General features: G+C 22.1%; 3 protein-coding genes across 3 annotated transcripts; 1 reads left to right on the forward strand and 2 right to left on the reverse strand.

The window, feature by feature from the left end:
- Positions 1 to 231: 231 nt before the first annotated feature.
- Positions 232 to 915, reverse strand: LOC128963407 (uncharacterized). The gene is made up of 4 exons (XM_054309912.1): positions 770 to 915; positions 539 to 625; positions 355 to 441; positions 232 to 295 (listed from the first exon to the last, which is right to left on the reverse strand). The coding sequence occupies exons 1-4, from the start codon at positions 900 to 902 to the stop codon at positions 255 to 257; spliced, it is 348 nt and encodes a 115-aa protein (XP_054165887.1). The 5' UTR covers positions 903 to 915; the 3' UTR covers positions 232 to 254.
- A 9,018-nt stretch (positions 916 to 9,933) lies between these two features.
- Positions 9,934 to 13,059, forward strand: LOC128963369 (cytochrome P450 2J3-like). Its single transcript, XM_054309872.1, has 8 exons — positions 9,934 to 9,972; positions 11,117 to 11,259; positions 11,331 to 11,455; positions 11,546 to 11,963; positions 12,059 to 12,174; positions 12,252 to 12,507; positions 12,579 to 12,763; positions 12,872 to 13,059. The coding sequence occupies exons 1-8, from the start codon at positions 9,934 to 9,936 to the stop codon at positions 13,057 to 13,059; spliced, it is 1,470 nt and encodes a 489-aa protein (XP_054165847.1).
- Positions 13,060 to 13,342: 283 nt separating this feature from the next.
- On the reverse strand, positions 13,343 to 17,537 carry LOC128963370 (uncharacterized). The gene is made up of 7 exons (XM_054309873.1): positions 17,277 to 17,537; positions 16,994 to 17,191; positions 16,608 to 16,916; positions 15,800 to 15,864; positions 14,181 to 14,349; positions 13,830 to 14,027; positions 13,343 to 13,764 (listed from the first exon to the last, which is right to left on the reverse strand). The coding sequence occupies exons 1-7, from the start codon at positions 17,415 to 17,417 to the stop codon at positions 13,432 to 13,434; spliced, it is 1,413 nt and encodes a 470-aa protein (XP_054165848.1). The 5' UTR covers positions 17,418 to 17,537; the 3' UTR covers positions 13,343 to 13,431.
- Between the last annotated feature and the right edge of the window lie 1,135 nt (positions 17,538 to 18,672).

Below are 18,672 nucleotides of genomic sequence, written 5' to 3' on the forward strand. Positions count from 1 at the left end.
GAAATGTTTACTGTATATTAAATATACTATTTATAAATCATATACATTACAACAATTTATAATAATTATATATTTAACTACTTCTAGATGTTATAGAAATTGTATATATTATAGAAAAATTTAAATTATACATTAAATCATATATTAATTCAAATATTAATACATTATTAAAATAAATTAATTGAAAAAATTGATTTATGATTTTAAGATATTTTGAATATGAAAGTGCAATCCCACACACTTTCACTCGTGTCTTACACGTGCACAATAGCGTACACTCTTTGGGGTTTCTTTACTATTATAAATAATAATAATAAATTACTTTCAAATTTAAAAATAGATTTAATTTATTACTGTATCTTTTGATTGGTGCCAATGGATCCGTTTGTACGGCAATATCAATCATTTCCATCAATTTCTTATCATTGACATTGATGTCCACTTTTTTAGTAATAAATAAAACAAATAAATTAATAAACAAATTATAGAAACTTTTTTCTAATGAAAATTATAATAATTGAAATAATCTTTTTATTACCTGAAATGGACGGACTATTTATCACATCATTGTAATAATTAGATGATTTGAATGTCTTTAACTCAATGCCATCACATGTATCGCAAACTATTAATAAACATAATTAGTAATTAACACAATAATCGTTATTTAATTTTGATATTATTTCAGAAAAAATTATAATTAATTAAAAACATTAACTAAATTAAAAATGTAAACTAATTTTTTTGAATGTCAATTGTTTAGTCATACTTTCTCTAATATAACAGTTTCGGCCAAATCTAGCAATTAAACCAAATATTATAATTATGATAATATATATACAGATAATCACTGAATATACATAATTCTGTACAAAATCTTTACTATTATTATTGTCATTCATAGTCTTTACAATTTTTACTCACTTAAAAAACTACTGTATATTAGTTAGCTATTTATAAAATGAGTATTATTTTAATAATTAATTTAATTAATTAACAAAATAAACAATAGACATTGCTACTTTACTAAGCTAGTAATCAACTTAATAATATAATTAAAATAATATTAAGTGTTAAGTTTTAGTTGAGTAAATATAAAATAATTTTTCATATTACAAGTTAGTTGAAAATGTTTTTATTTTAAAAATAAATTTATTTTTAAATTGATAACAATAAATTAATTGTGAATAATCTAYATACACTCAAATACTTTTGTATTATTTTGATCATTACAATCAACACTATATCCTAATTATATGATTGATATCAGGTTTAAGCAAGGTTTTGGATTTTAGAGGGGGGGGGTAGGGTGGGGAGAAATTTACAAAATTCTCGAAAAATCTTGGAATTAAAAATTAAAAATTATTAATAAAACTTTATATTATAAGTATTTATTGTTTTACTAACTTTATTTATTTTAAACTTCCATTTAAATTGTATTATGATTACTGTCTTTTGACAAATAGGTAATTTTTAATTTTTTAGTTGAATATTTTAATTTTTAAAATGTTATTTTTAGATGAGTTTTAACGTGCTTTTATAACTATTTTACTTATTTTTAATTAATAATTATTTATATAAATTTTAAAAACATAATAACATTTACTAAAATAGTATCAATTAAAATTAAAATTTTCATAAACTGCAAAAAAAAATTCGGCGGCGAAATCAATTTGGTCAAAAAAGTCTGGGGACAAAATCCCAAAATCTCGATCTTATGGGTTATTTTGGCTTTAGCCCTAACCCCCCCCCTTACTTAACCCTGGATTGATATATAATGAAATTATTTTTAAAAATCAATATTATATATAATATTAGTTTTTGAATTTATTAGATATACTTAGTGAGTGACAAAAGTTAACAATCATTTTGGTTATCCATAAAATAACTGCAATTAAAATAACACAAAATATTATTTTATTGATTTCCATATTAAACAAAACTAAATATTAAATCACAACTTTATTAAATCAAATTCATAAACAATAACATTATATTAAGCAAATGATTATTATAATTGATAATTATTTTTGCATAAAAACATTTTGTACATACAATATAAATATAGTTACAATAAAATTATTCAAATTAATCAATTTTGAACTTGATCAAAAATTATTAATAGTTTAACTTTAAGTTTTAGAATAAAATTATTTAAACCTTTTTTWAAAAAWTTTTATTAATTATTATTAAATATATTAATTTTATATCTATATTTAATTATATCCAAATAAATTAGATATATGATTTATACTAATTTGATTAAATTAAAATTTTTAATTAATAAAACGATTATCTTCTAAATATAAAAACTAATACGAAATGTGTTAATACTATACCATTAAATTAATATCAGTAAAAAGTTCTTATAAAAAATACAATTTTTTAAATATAAAGATTATATAATAGAATTTATATTAATATTCAATTAAATAATCAATATTTAAAATATTTTATATACATATATATACCAATATAATGTATCAAAAAATGCATTTAAAATCTTAAACAATATTATTAAATTACTAATAATGAATTAATAACTTACATATTTTTATCATTTGTAATAATTATGTTATATAATACGGTATATAATGTAATAACTTAATATTCCAATTGCTCGGTGGCCGAAATGGCTAAGGCATCGACTAAATGCCTAAAATACAATTTGGTTTAAATCCCTGATTGGCAACAGTTATCTGTTGTTATGTTGTTTGTACCCAATCTATGCGTTGAAATGACAATTCAAAAAACAAGTAACGACTAGTTTGGGTATAGAGAATCGTTTCCTTACAATAAACTTAGTGTTAGTCATAATGTCATAAATCTATAGTATAGACCAGTGATTAACTTTATAAATAGGAATTTTTTAGCTATTATTATAATTTATGAAAAGTATCATTATTAAAGTAATCACACGTATAGTCTAGTACAAATTAAATAAATATTTTATCTAAGTCATAGTTTAGTTATTATTTATTGTAATGTATTTTTAAAAACTTTTACCGGTAAACTAAATAAAAATTATTATGTTATCTATGAATAATTATTTTATTTATTATAATTTTGAACATCAATAATGTTATAATATTATAATCATCTTAAAGTTATCAAAAAGTTATTTTAACTTTTTTACTTATTTTTAATCAGTAATTAGATTCATATAAATTTTAAAAACAAAAACATTCAAATAGTTTATATGTATATGTAAACTTGTATACAAAATTTTTTGTGTGTTATTAGTTATTTTAAAATATTTTAATCTATTAAGTAAACATAGACATTTGAGTCCCTATGCCTGGGTATAGACAATAATACAAACCAGTTGAGAATGCTTCAAAAGCATTTCCATACGAACTCCTTAACTTAAGAAAGAAAAAAATTCAAAAAAATGTGTAACAGATCGTGGATTCGAACACATGTCCTCATGGGACAGACAGACAGACTTTTAGAATGCATATACGCACTCCTTTCAGGAGTTCGTGAAAAGTACAGTATATGGTCTCATAAAAGTCATACAGTAATGTGATATGCACTTTGAATCAGGATCATTTTTAATAACTTAATAGACTATATAATCAGCAAATATTAAATAATTATATATATATATATATATATCAATACCAATAGTAAAGCTACAGTAGTTATACAAAATATATCATATATACTGTATATATCAGTTGAAATGTCATTTAATCAGTCATTAATAAAATAGATAATAACCAATATTTATATAGATATAGAGTATAATATTTAGCAATTACTTTACATTCAGGTATATAACTATAAATAGTTTCATAAAATGATGTTATAAATGATAAGTTATAAACAGATATTTAGGTTAATGAATATATCATACATATTATCACTTAAAATGGCATTTTTAGTGTCCACTAATTATTAACAAATAATATGCAATATTAATGTAATAATTTTAATGTTATTCAAAGTTATATTCAAATTAATTAAAATATATATAAATACTTGTAAACTATATATTTAGTAGTATAATATACAATAAATAAAATTTATATGAAAATGTTAATTAAAATAATATTTTTGATGTAAATTATATGAAACATTTAATATTTTTGATGATATATAAATTTTAATTAAATTCATAGTATAATTATTTGACATTTGACAATGTATTATGTTGTTTTAAAAAACGTAAATTAATTATTTAAARTATATATAAATTATTAAATAACATTATTATTTTTTAAAAATCATTATCAATTTTAATACTATTTAACTTACGCAATAAATTAATAAATTAATTATATAGTTAAATAAAATAACTAAAAGAAAACACTAATTATTTATTAAATAATCATGAGATAGAAATTTTATATTATAATTAAATTTATTAGATTAAAGATTAGATATTAAAATATAAGACATTGGGATCAATTGAATCAAATACTAATACAATAACAAAGATAAGTATATACAGTGCAATCTCACAACAATTATTATATACTTAATATTAATTTGATTGATTAGACTCCATAAAAGTATGTCATTCAAGTTAATCATCTATAATAGCAATATATTATTATTATTTGTTATTAACAAAATTATGTTTATATTTACTAATAGGAACATAATGTATCAATTGATAGTTTATGAGCAACAAATATATCTAATTATATATATAAATCAATTAAAATAAATAATTATCATTTAATTATCCCAAATATACCCAACTATCACTAACACAAACACAACCCGCCCACCACTTCCTAATCCACCCCCACTACGGAAACCTAATTTTAAACAAAGTAATAAAATACAGTAAATGCAATATTTTTTTACGTAAAAATAAATATTATTTCAAATTAAACGTGGATTTAAATATTAATGCAATAAAAAATTATTTTAATTATAATTTGTTACTAACTTTCAACTTTTTCATCCATTAAAGTCTAAAACAGCATATTCAATTATTAAATAATCCCCAAACAAATGTGCTAGGTTTATTATTTTAAACAATATAAAAATATATTTATAAGAAATTGTAATTTATAAATTTAATTAGTACATTGATGAAAGTTTATTTTGATATAAATATATATAAAATTTTATCATATTGATAATATAAACTGAAAATTAGATATCAAAATTTATCATGGTCAGCTAATAATTCTAATTCAAATACAATATAAATTTAGTCTAAGTTTAAAATAATTGAAATAGTTGTCTATTTTGTAATGAAATTTTTTATTAATTTGTTTTTATCCAATGAAATAAAAAATGTTATTTTAGCTATAGATTATAAACTTTTTTATTTTAATTTAAATAATAATATTTATGTTATTTAGTAAAAATACTTCTAGCATTAAATCTAAATAAGTAAAACTAAATAAATAAATATTTTATTGATTATAACATATAGATTACAAAATATAAATAATTAAATTTAATTGATTGTTAAATATATAGTAATATATGCAAAACTATCTTAACTATCAACTTGTAATAATAAAACAGTAATAAATATATTTTATTTTAGGGTTAACCTATTAATAAAGATAGACAAATAATAATAATACAAAACAAATTAAAATTAATTAAATTACATCAATTTTTCATAATATAAATTCATAAATAGTAAATGTCATACTCAAATTAATAACTTAAATACATTTATTAAATTTAAAATAGAAAATATATATATATATATATATATATATATATATATAACAATGCCTTTAAAAACTAGTAATAAATCTAAGAGAATTTAACAGCAACCAAAAAATAAAATTTTACATAATTGTTACGCAATTTATATTTTATAATTATTTGTATTATTTATTATTTTAATACAATTGTAAATGTTGTACGCATGGTATGTACAACATATATATTTTTATTATTGTATATTTTATTATAAAAGTAATTGTAATATTATGACATATTGTCATTAGTATGGGTTTCAATGTTTTAATCAGTTAATAGAGTTTTTATTTAATTGTAATTTAAGATTTGTTATTGTTATTAATAAATAATTGTTATTTTTGGGGAAATATTTTGTTTATTTTATTAATATTAATTAATGTTTTTAAGAATATTTTTATAGATCTAGAGATATGGCAAGAAACCGTGTTTTTTGTAACATAATTTTAAAGCAATTAACAATAAAATAAAAGTTATTAAATTATTTTTTTAAATTTTATTACTATTATCTATTTATGGATTTATTTATCAAACAAAACTATTAATTGAAAACTATTTGAGCGGAAGGACAATAGTGAGCACTGAATTTGGTAGACTTAAAGTCAGTAAAATACCGGGAATTACATTATGTTTCAAATCAATTATGTCAGTGGAAAACACGGGTCTCTATTACTCGACGGATCCATTTTATAACAATACATATCATCAATATATGGATCTAATTAGTAAAGTTAAAAATGACAAAAATAACAAAAATAACAATCGTTTAATGGATCAATTAAAGTCTATTTACACTCAAATGTGGAACAAATTGAAGTCTAAAAGACCTACAATTTATGAACTCTTTGAAAATATAACATTAAATGTGAGAAAATCACATGAAATACAGGTATCAGTCGTAACAATCAATAGTAATTTAAGTGAAGAAATATTGATAGATTCGCAACCATTTGAATCCATGTCATCCACGCCAACACTCTTTAAATGTTTCACTTATTTTAGTGATTTAAACCCAAAATGGCGTAATTTTGAGACAGAAATAGACCATATTTTACTTATATATAAACCACATAATAAATGGTATCCAAACCATAGAGACTATCGAGAATTATCTGTAAGTATTCACTCACCAAACCTAATACCTCAGATCACATCTGAATATTTTATAACAACTCAGTTGCCATCAAAAGTTATTATCACTTATAATGAAATACAAAAACATCTTTTACCACCTTTTTATGAAACCAATTGTATTGACTATAGACTGAATACCGATAGTTATGATAAACTTAGAGGAGATTTTGTAACACAATGTTTGGATCAATGTTATAGAGATCGGTGTCGAGAGTTAAACAAATTAGATAAAAATAATAGGTTTACTCTTCAAAATATATATATTCGCGATCAACTCCTACGACGGGAACATTATTTAAATGAAAGTCATAAAAATGAAAAATTTAGTTACTTTTCATATGATGTTGGGATTGTATGGGTTGGTTGTGTTATTAGTAGGAAATGTTATTTTATATGCGAACAAAAGTATGCAAACAATTGTATTACAAGAATATATAACATGAAAGTCGTGGAGAAAACACCATTGAATACCAATTTAGAGATACGTATTGAACACAACTCATTACCCGATAGAGTGTACAAACATTTACCCGAAACCACATTCATTGAATTACTATCAAGTTTTGGTGGGTTATTGGGTATGTGGTTAGGGATATCTATTTGGCTAATACTAAAAATTACTATTATTATKATATTTAAAGACTGGRAAAATAAAAAACAAAAACGAAAGAAAAAGACAAAACAAAAAAACATACGATTTTAATGGATTGATATTTTAGGTTAATATTACTGTTTATATTATTAACTAATTTGTTTTGACTCATTTTTTTAGAAAAAGAGATATTCATCAGTAATGCGATCTGGGGGTAGGGGGTAAAGCCGCTTAACCCAGACATAGATTTGGGAGATTTACCCCCAGACTTATAGTATAGTATATATGATATATTAYGTGTGATGTATTAAATTAAATAAATAWTTTTTTCAAATAAAGAAATTACAAACCAAAAATGTTTTTATTAACTATAAATCTATTTATCAATCAATATAATAATAGTGTTGTTYAATACATTAATTGAATTCATTTAATGTAATCTATGAATAAGTTATGACAATTTTGGTAAATATTACTTGAAATGTAATTGAATGTCAATTTATATGCCGGAGAGAGAGAGAGAGAGAGAGAGAGAGAGAGAGAGAGAGAGAGAGAGAGAGAGAGAAAGTTATATGATATGAGATTTGTCAACTAATCGCATATTCAATACATTTCAATGCAATTCAGATCATGTTTTCTATAAAATGATTGCAAACACATATGTATTGAATGTTGAATGTGATGCAGATTTTATTGACAACAAATCCGATAGTGTTTTTCATCAATATATTTACTCAATGAACACTTTATATGATATTTACAAAATAGGATCTTATTTTTTAAAGACATCATTCAAATCAATTACAAACTCTTACTAACTTTCAATTATTGATTGTTTACAATTCATTTCGTAGTTATTGGAAATTTATTGTTTAATTATATAAATTATATGTATGTTATTAATACTTAGTTTATAGTAAACAGTAAAAATGTTATTAATATTAATAAAATCATACCGTATTTATATTCTTTTTATTTACTAATGTTATTAGTACTGTATTTATAGYATAAAAATATATAGGATTTATAATTTATTAATACACAATTTATTTATTTATAATTATTTATTAGATATATAGAAATAAATTGGTAGTAATCTAAATATATAAATGATATATCATTTGAAAATCTTTATGCTGACAAATTCAATGTGTATTTTACAAATACATCACAATATGACAAAACAAATATAAATATAAATTGAAGATACGTGTCAATCAAGTTATTTGTTACGTATATATCGCTTGAAAATTTAATGCAAAAGTTGTATGATATGTATGACATTATATAAATTATATTAGAATAATATTAGAAACTAAAATTTGATATCAAATACAAATGTAAAAAATAAAGTTTGTATACAACGAGTGTTTTATAAAATATTTTACTACTTTTTACTTTACAATCTTAACGACAATTACTAAAAAGGTTTTACACAAAAATATCTTTTAAAGCAATAGTATTGTAATTCTCTCATTCAATCAATTGTATTATCAATATTTGTTCCTATTTTTCAATATTTACTGTATTATAATTTATATATATATCTAGTATTGAATAAAACTAGTGAATTTACTATTGAAATCAACAAATAAAAGTTAAAATAAAATATTTTACATTTTGAATGGTTTTGTCTCAACTTTCTCTCTTTATTTATTTATTTCTATACATATATAACATATAGATATTGAAATTTGATATATTATATAAAATTTTTGAGTCAATATTTACTATATTTTTACTTTACTAAAAAACATTTTTTGTAATATAAATAGTAAAATATGAAAAGATAGAGACAAAGAAACAATTTAAATTACTTTTTGAATATTAAATTTTACAAAAAAAAATCAACAAAAATATATATTATATTGTTTTTATATATACAAATATATTATTCATATTATACATAATTTACATTTTAAATAAATTGAATTCAACAACAAAAATTATAAATAGCTATAAATAAAATGCTAACTTATTATTATTATTATTATACAAATTTTAAATATAATAAATATTTATTTATTTTTTAAAAATATTTGTCGATGAAAACAGAAATATATAGAAATATAAATATAGTAATTAGTATATATTATCTAAAAATAGGTGTAATAAAAGCGATCATTGGGCGAGAAAAACAATATTATACTTTTATAAATATTTTCAGTTATTAACATTTTTTTCTGATAATTGTCGCAAACTTTTACTTTAATGTTTACTTTCAAATTATTATTGTTAATAATATTAAATATATTAAAATAATTAAACATTTTCTAGTATAAATACGACTCCAATTTTATATAAAACTATGATTTTATTTTACATAAATTTATATAATATTTTATATAAGAAAAGTTTTAYAAATTTATTAACAAAAAATAACTATTATATTATTAATAAAATAAAATTTTTTATAATTAAAAGATATTAATTATAAGTTTAAGTAAAGAAAAAAGAGTTATAATAATGAAAGAAAATATTAATTTAGTGATTAACTGAAGAAAGGGATTAATAAATAGTTTAATAAAATGAAATTCATTGAAAGTGTCGACACATTTATTGTGAGAGTAATTAACTGGTGTTTCATTGAGTAACTGTGCTTTTCATACAATTTTGTCATCACTTTATCACTATATACTGTACAGTATATATAGTTTATTTTATGAACTGTTGTGTCCATCATCGTTGAGTACACTAAAACATACTATTATATTACCCAAAATAAATAATATTATTATAACAACAATAACATTCACAATAAAAGCAATAATTTTGATAATATTGGACATCAAATCAATAACATTTCACTTCATAAACAATTTTCCGCTTCAATTAACTCTTTCAATCATAACTCTTGATAACTACAGTATGATGTGTATGTGTTAGAGACTAGAGAGAGAAAGAAAGAAAGAAAGAAAGAAAGAAAGAGAGAGAGAGAGAGAGAGAGAGAGAGTAACTTATATATTAAAATATAGTGGAATATTACTCAATATTAATAAACTATATTTATATTATATAATTATTTTTTATTTTTTATAGAAAATTATTTTAATTATATATTTATAAAACTTTGATATAAAAATTATTTTATTTACATTATAAAGTATATTAGATTTTAACTCTAATACTGTATTATTCAAAGTACTTTGGGTTCATTAGAAAACAGGTTTTAAATAATATAATATAATATAATATATACAAAATATGTAAATAAATTTTTAAGATGTTCAGGAATTCTCAATCAGAATCTTATAATTTTTAAAAATATTTGTTTTAATTTTTATACATAATGTTAATATAATTAGTTAATATATATACAGTAGTTATAAATTTTAAGTTATAAAAGTTAAAAATTATAATATAAAATAATCTGATGACTATTAAATATCAAAACATTTGATTACATTGAAAATTTTATAATATGATAAGTTAAGTGAACACATTGTACTTAAACACTATAATTATCCATTAATTATGTGTTCAATACGTACGCAATATGTACTTTGGGTTCACATAATTTTATTTACTGTATATAAAGCAAAACAAGTATAAAAACTTTTTAAATCTTTATTATAACATATATTGTTAAATAACATTTTGCTTTTTAAAGTTTAAAATATATGTAAAATGTTGTTATATACAATTTTATCGTTAATTTATTCAAACTCTACAATTTTATTATTGTCATTAATTGTTTATTTCATCGGAAAGTCGACATTTAGTTATTATATATCAAGAAAAAGATTACCTCCCGGTCCTTTTGGTCTACCATTAGTTGGTTCTCTTCCGTTCATCAAATCGGATCCATTGAAGACACTTTTTGAGTGGTCAAAAAAATATGGACCAGTGATTGGGTAATATTATTAATTATATGTTTAAGAAAATATTTTATTAAAATTAATTATAAATTACTTAATTAAAATAGACTTCAATTGGGAAATAACCCGGTAGTCATATTAAATGACTGGCCGACCATTAAAGAGGCTCTTTCTATGGATACTATTTTGGATAGACCTAAACATAACTTTTTTACATCAGTCATACCTATTAGTAAGTTAAATACATTATAAAAATTAATAATACTTTACTAATTTATAATAGTAATAACATCTATAACATAATATTGTTGTCAATTTTAAGGCTTTGCTGCCTTAAGTGGACAGGTATGGAGAGAGCAGCGAAAGTTTACGGTACATCAGCTCAGGAATCTGGGATTTGGTAAGACATCGATGGAAGACCACATTAGAAGAGAGATCACTCATGTTTGCCAAAAAATTGACCAAAACATTGATCGGGATTTTGAATTTCGTAAACTGTTTTCATTGAGTATTTCCAATAATGTCAGTGCCTTTATATTTGGCAGACGTCTAGACTACGAGAGCAGCGCTAAGAAAGTGATCGACGAGTTCCTCACACCCGACCCTAAGCTCAATCTTCTCAGTGTTTTTCAATTTTTTCCACAATTAGTTGGTTTTATATTTAAATATTTACACTTTCTATTGCCTGAAGATTTTAGAAAAACAAGACTTAGAGTACAATATTTAACTGACTATTTCAGGTATTTACACAATCATTACTTATACTGTATTTCATTTAAAACTAATATATTTATAATATAATAAATTTTATAATAATTAAAAAAAACTAATTTAGGAGTGAAATCAAGACTCATTCACAAACATTGGATGTCAACAATAATCGTGATTATATCGACGCCTATTTGACTGAAATGCAAAAATCAAACATTTCAGATAACTCGACATTCAATCGTAAGACAATCTTAATTGTATTCATTTAATTATTATACAATTAAATTAATTGTTGTCCTATCAATCAATCAACATAGCAAACACTTTAGAGGGCAATACATTTGCTTTATTTGCTGCCGGATCTATAACTACGACAACAACACTGGAGTGGGCGATGTTAGCATTGGCCACATATCCAGACATACAAAAGCGTTTACAACAAGAAGTTGATGAAGTCATTGGTGTAAATAGCATACCTGAGTACGGATATAGACAGCATATGCCATATCTACAAGCGTTTATACACGAGATTATACGCTATAGATCAATATCACCAATAAACTTACCAAGATGGTAGCAATTATATCATTATATTATACAAAAGTGTATTTTTAAATTAATTTTGAATAATGTTTTTATTAAAGTGCAATTCAAGACATAACAATTGGTGGCCATAGGATACCAAAAGGCACGCAAATATTTGTCAACTTTTGGTCCGTAGAAAATGATCCGATTTTATGGGACAAACCATCAGAGTTTAGACCACAAAGATTTTTGACAAATGAAAATACTTTTCAAAAACCCGAACATTTCACTCCATTTTCATATGGTTTGTAAAAATATTTATTTATATTAATATAAAAATTTATATTTTACAAAAATATTATAAATAGTGAATTTGATTATTATATTAATGTTATTATTGTTTATTTATTAGGCAAGAGGTCGTGTCCGGGGGAAGTATTAGCTATGGCTGAGCTCTTCCTATATCTGACAACATTTCTCCAGAAGTATGACATCTTAGCAACCGATAAGACGGACAAAAAACTTGAATATTTATTTGCCTTTTCATTGATCCCAAAACACATACCTGTCATCAAATTTACAAAACGAAATCATCAGTAAATTGTTTTTATAGTATTTATTACAAAACATTTAATTATTTTTTTGACATTATATTCTTTAGATTTACTAAATACTTATTATTATTAAAAAAATACTGTATTTATAATTATAATAATATTGTATATTATGCAATTAAAAATAAATTACAAATATGAAAATAATTGCAAAACAAATTTATTTTTAAATACTTTTATATATTTTAAAAAATAATCAAATATAAAGTATTATACTATTGTAATTACAAGTTAATTGTAATTACATTAAAAATAAAGTGTATATTATAATAAACGTAATATTTTTAGTTTACAGTATTGATATTACGGTAAATGAAACAAAAAATATTGATAATTAAAATTGATATTATAGTTAAATTTAAAAACTTTGAAGTTTGCGCTTAATATAGTCCTGACTTTTTTGTGCCCACTCTAGCATTGATTCCGGACTGAAATTATTAATTTCACCAAAATATGGTAATTCTGTGGGCAATGATGTCAGCCATCGATTCAGGTTTGGATAGTCAGTCAAATCATAGCCGGAAAACGTTAGCGGAAATGTTGTGACCACTAATGCCAAGTCAGCAATCGTTAGATTATCTCCAGTTAGAAACTTGTTGTCACCGATCAATTGGTTCATTATTTTTAAGTTATTTTGAAGTGCAGTCAAGTTTTCGGGTGTCGGGTCAACACCGAGAAATGTCTTAGAATACTATCAATAATATAAAACAATTAATTAATAATTATTAATAGCAAATATCAACTATCGATACGCACCGAAACTCTAGATACGGTGGTTAAGAGACTCATATCAAAGTTAAGCCATCTGTCAATTATTGCCCGCTTTTTGGGATCTTTTGGATAGAGAGTGCCGTCCGGTTGGTATTTATTGGCCAGATATTGCAGTATAGCCCTACTTTCCCATAAAACAAATCCATTATCAATAATTGTAGGTAAACTATGAATTGGATTTAGCTGTAAAATTAATTATCGTAATTAATTAAATAATATATTGTAATAATCTAATTAAAATATGCGTTTAATAACTATTAACTAATTTTTATTATAAAATTATTATAAATCAAAATGCAATTAAATATACAAAATTATATAATAGTCAAAACTAACCTTAAGAAATGTTTCGTTAAACTGTTGTCCGGCACCGGGATCTGTCTCAATCACGTTTAGGTCAATGTTGAGCTCTCGGCCCAACATTAGTACTGACCGACAAAATGGACTCATTTTAAACGAGTAAATATCAATTGACATTTTTACAGATTTAAAATTATTTGTCAAAATTTGTTAATTATTATCAATGAATCTGAAATAAAGTTTAGTTTATTTTGAACATTACAGCTAAGCAMAGGGAGATTTTATATTAAAATTTTATGGAGAAAAAGGAGGAGTACTGTACAGTATAACTACAACTTATAATATTTGTGATTATTTTTTCATTACAGACAACTTTCAGTTTTAAGGTCAACAAGTTTTTCAATACAATAAATATAATATGTTGTCATTTCCATAGCAAATATCGTTATTGTTAATAAAAATTATAATTTTATATGAAAAATTGTTTACAAATGTTTAATGTACTAAAAATATTTCTATTAAATTATAATTAATATTTTTTAATTATTAAAAGTTATTGATATTTTAAAAATAAAATATAATATAACATAATTTGATTGTAAAAGTTGCACTAGATCAATTTTATTTTAAACTCAACATTTTGAACTCAACATTTTTATAAGCATWTACTGTATGTCTAGCAATCTATCTATAAATATTTACAAAATTTATTATGTTGAATGCGACCTTGATTATTATTATTATTATTATTAATTTATTATAATGTATAGTTGTATACTGTAGAAAGTATTTTATATATTTCAATACAATAAATTAATAGTACGATATTATCAAACAAAAATATATTACTTATTAATAAATCTTTATAATAATCATATTTATTTAAACTTAAAAACAAGCTTATTTATTTATATTTTATTATTTAATAATTTATCATTGTAAATTTTATATAAATTCTTATAGTATAAGTTTTAAAAAATAAAATAGTGCAAATAAACTTTGATGATAAATAAATAGCGCGATTTTTAAAATTTATTTAATTATTAATTAACTCAAATAACAAATTTTTAAAAATATTATTAAGACATTAGCTATAAATTACACAGATTTTTATACAATCTCCTGTACTTTCATAAAATTTATAATAATTAATTTGTATATTTAGATGTATAGTAGTGTTTATAATAAAATAAAAAACTTTATACTCTAATCATTAAATTGTTGTTAATTATATTTTAATAAATTTTAATTGAAAGAAATCTTTTAAATATATTATAATTGAACATAAAATATCAATTCACTGTAATTTTTATAATTTTTATTTATTTTGTAAATTTTATATTCAAACTGAACTTTATTACTATAGTCTGTAAAAWACTGTTTATAGATTTACTTTAGAATAATTAATAGTTTATTATTAAACGATTTTATTAACTTTACAATATTGATGATTGTTATGCTATAATAACTATTATATTTTAAAAACATTTTAACGGTTTTATCAAATTGTAAATTTTAACCAAACATTACAATCAAAACATTTGCAATAATGTCTTCACACTTTCAATTATCTGCTGAAAATGCGATGACAATCACTCACAGGGAAGTAATACAACAAATATTTGAATTGATACACAAATGGCACCAATTATTACAATATACGGATCAAATACTGACACAAATTGGCGACAAATATCACACCCAWTGCACAGATCGGTGGCTTTCAGTGAATAACAAAAGACAATTGTTTCAAATCAATAAACAAATATCAAAATTACTTTTAGTGACAAACACTGAAACCAAAACCAAAATATCTGATGTAAAGCAAGTTATCCATCAGTTAAATGATAGGCTAATTGTAGGCAAAGTGTCCAACTATTGCGGTGATGATAGCATTGGATGTATCAAAAGGGATGAATCAAAGATGAATCAATTGAAAGATATATCACATGAATTGGACAACAATTTTACTAAATTAGATGATATTATTGAGTACTTTATGAATCTCAAGAAGCGAGCGCTTAGGACTGTCACTACAAACGATAGGACATCTCAAGCGGTCATTGATGTCAATCAAGAGATGAATAATATCATTGAAGTTAACGAAAATTTTTTGTTGTTTTAAAATTATTTATTTATTAATTCAATTAATTTTTTAAATCATAAATTTTTAWAAAAAAATGTTTATAGCTTAATACTTTTTGAAATAGGAAGATATTTTTAAGATTTTTCAAAATAATTAAAATGTTACAATACATATAATTTGAATTAAATAATAGTCAAATTGTATTATTTATGTAGTTATGTTTATTTTTAATAAAATTAATACATMGATACAATACAAGTTGTAGTTTTAAAAATCAGTTTTAATATCTTTTTTTCAATTGGAAATTTTATTCAAATTAAATTATGATTTAATTATAAAAAAATTACATATTAATGTAAATTTTATTTTTGTTGTGCAGCCAATCTGGCTCTGTATTTCTCAAACATGGCATCCCTTTCAGCTTTGGGTATATCATTGATGTCTTTATAATAGGGAAGTTCGGCTTTTAGTTGTGTCGACCATCTCTTATAATTGGGAACATCAYTCAAGTCATAGTCAGCCCATTCGTGTGCTACTGAAGTGGACAACAGAGACAAGTCAGCGATCGTCAATGTATTGCCGGCAAAGTATTTGTTGGATCCGATGACACTGTCGATTGTTTTCAGTGTATTTTTATAGGCAGTTGCCTTATCCTCATCAACCGGTGCACCCACAAGCTTAGGGTACTATTGTAATAATAATAATAATAATAATAATAATAATGTGAAAAAACTGAAAAATAATAATAAATTATATGTCAAACCATAGCAAGTCTTTGCTGAGAAGCCAAATTGAAGTCAATATTAAGACATCGATCTACTAATGCTCTTTGTTTGGCATCTTTTGGATACAGAGAGTTGTCCGGTGCGTATTGATTGCATAGGTATTGTATGATTGCTCTACTTTCCCACAATGAAAAGCCATTATCCACTATAGTTGGAATGGTATGAGCCGGGTTTAACTGTATAAATTATTTTTATTTTTTATTTGATACTGTTTTTCTAATCTTAATAACTATGTTATAAACTAAGTTATAAATACAATACCTTTAGAAATTCAGGCTTTAAGTGTTCTCCTGTAGACAAGTCCAATGCTTTATGGTTGAGCTGAATGTTGAGGTGTCGGGCCGTCATAAGCACTGACCTACACGGGGCACTCATTTTAGTTCCGTAATAATCGATCGGCATTTTGTTTGACTTGATATTTATTGACTTGAATTAACTTTACAAAAAGTTAGACATAAAATCAATGATCAAATTTCTACAAAATTAGCGCTTAATATACTAACTGTTATCTGAAGGCCGTTATGTAATAATTGTTGGATAACTGCGTTGACGCCAATAAATGTCAGGCATTACCATAAGGTTTAGTGCAATTCAGATAATTATTTTGTACTGTAGTTGTTTGACTATACTATTTTGTTGATTACATATATCCATAAAAATAATAAACATACTGTATATGCAAATACGGTATTTTATTTAATTTCATATTTGTTATTTCTAGAAAAATCTATTGATTTCAATCTATGTTTAGTACAAAAAGTTTATTTTCTAATAATAATTATTTATACAGATTAGTCTTGTTGTTATTAATATTTATAAAATATTAATTTATTAAATTTATTATATACCGGTAATTAATTGATTAATTAATTAATAGTAGATATGCAAGCTCAGATACATTGTTTAACTTATATGGATAAAATAATAATTAATTTAATATGTATATAATAATTAAATATAGTGTTATCTATAGTTTTTCAATTGTTATTTTTGAATTTAATATACGAGTGATTATAACTTTTRTATCGTATTTATCGATCAAATTTATTGCATTGTTTAGGTCCGCCTAAAATTGCACTAATATTTAGTTCATTTTATGATAAGAAAATTGATTACCGATAGCTGTTTTTCATACATAAATTTATATTTACAATATTTGGAAAAATTTCAATTCATTATAATACTAATTATAAACATTTTTGTAATTAAAATTTAGTATATTAACGTTTTTTGTGTTTTGGATACAGGAATACAAAATGTTGATTACAATATTGTTAAATTACAAAATTAACATTAAATTATTTTCAAATTTATATTTTACTTAATTATGAACTGTTAGTGTACCGTATTTTGCTTAATATTATTTAAACATTTTGTTAGTATCATATAAAAAGACGATAATTTTATTTACAGTATTTACTAAACATTATAATAATGTATATCTWTTAAAATTTTCTAATTTATATCATAATCATTGGATTAATTAAAAAAATGTATCAGTAATGAAATAACTTAATAATATGGTTGTATAATTATTTAGCAATATTCAATAATAATAAGTTATTGAATTTCAATGTTTTATTAATTATTAGACATTTATAACTTAATTAAATATTCACAATTAATATTAGTTAACAATTATATTAAGTACTAATAT

The sequence above is a fragment of the Oppia nitens genome, unplaced genomic scaffold (genome assembly GCF_028296485.1).
Source record: "Oppia nitens isolate AA-2021 unplaced genomic scaffold, nextdenovo-longstitch-racon4-pilon3 scaffold7_pilon_pilon_pilon, whole genome shotgun sequence".
Lineage (NCBI taxonomy): Eukaryota > Metazoa > Arthropoda > Arachnida > Sarcoptiformes > Oppiidae > Oppia > Oppia nitens.

What these genes read in the sequence shown, in the direction of transcription:
- LOC128963407 (XM_054309912.1), bottom strand. Translation starts at nt 902, where the DNA reads ATGAATGACAATAATAATAGTAAAGATTTTGTACAGAATTATGTATAT. An exon ending in AAATAGTCCGTCCATTTCAG is followed by an intron (nt 442 to 538) that starts GTAATAAAAAGA and finishes TTACTAAAAAAG; the next exon opens with TGGACATCAATGTCAATGAT. An exon ending in GGCACCAATCAAAAGATACA is followed by an intron (nt 296 to 354) that starts GTAATAAATTAA and finishes TATTTATAATAG; the next exon opens with TAAAGAAACCCCAAAGAGTG.
- LOC128963369 (XM_054309872.1), top strand. Translation starts at nt 9,934, where the DNA reads ATGAAATTCATTGAAAGTGTCGACACATTTATTGTGAGA. An exon ending in TACATCAGTCATACCTATTA is followed by an intron (nt 11,456 to 11,545) that starts GTAAGTTAAATA and finishes GTCAATTTTAAG; the next exon opens with GCTTTGCTGCCTTAAGTGGA. An exon ending in CCAATAAACTTACCAAGATG is followed by an intron (nt 12,508 to 12,578) that starts GTAGCAATTATA and finishes TTTTTATTAAAG; the next exon opens with TGCAATTCAAGACATAACAA.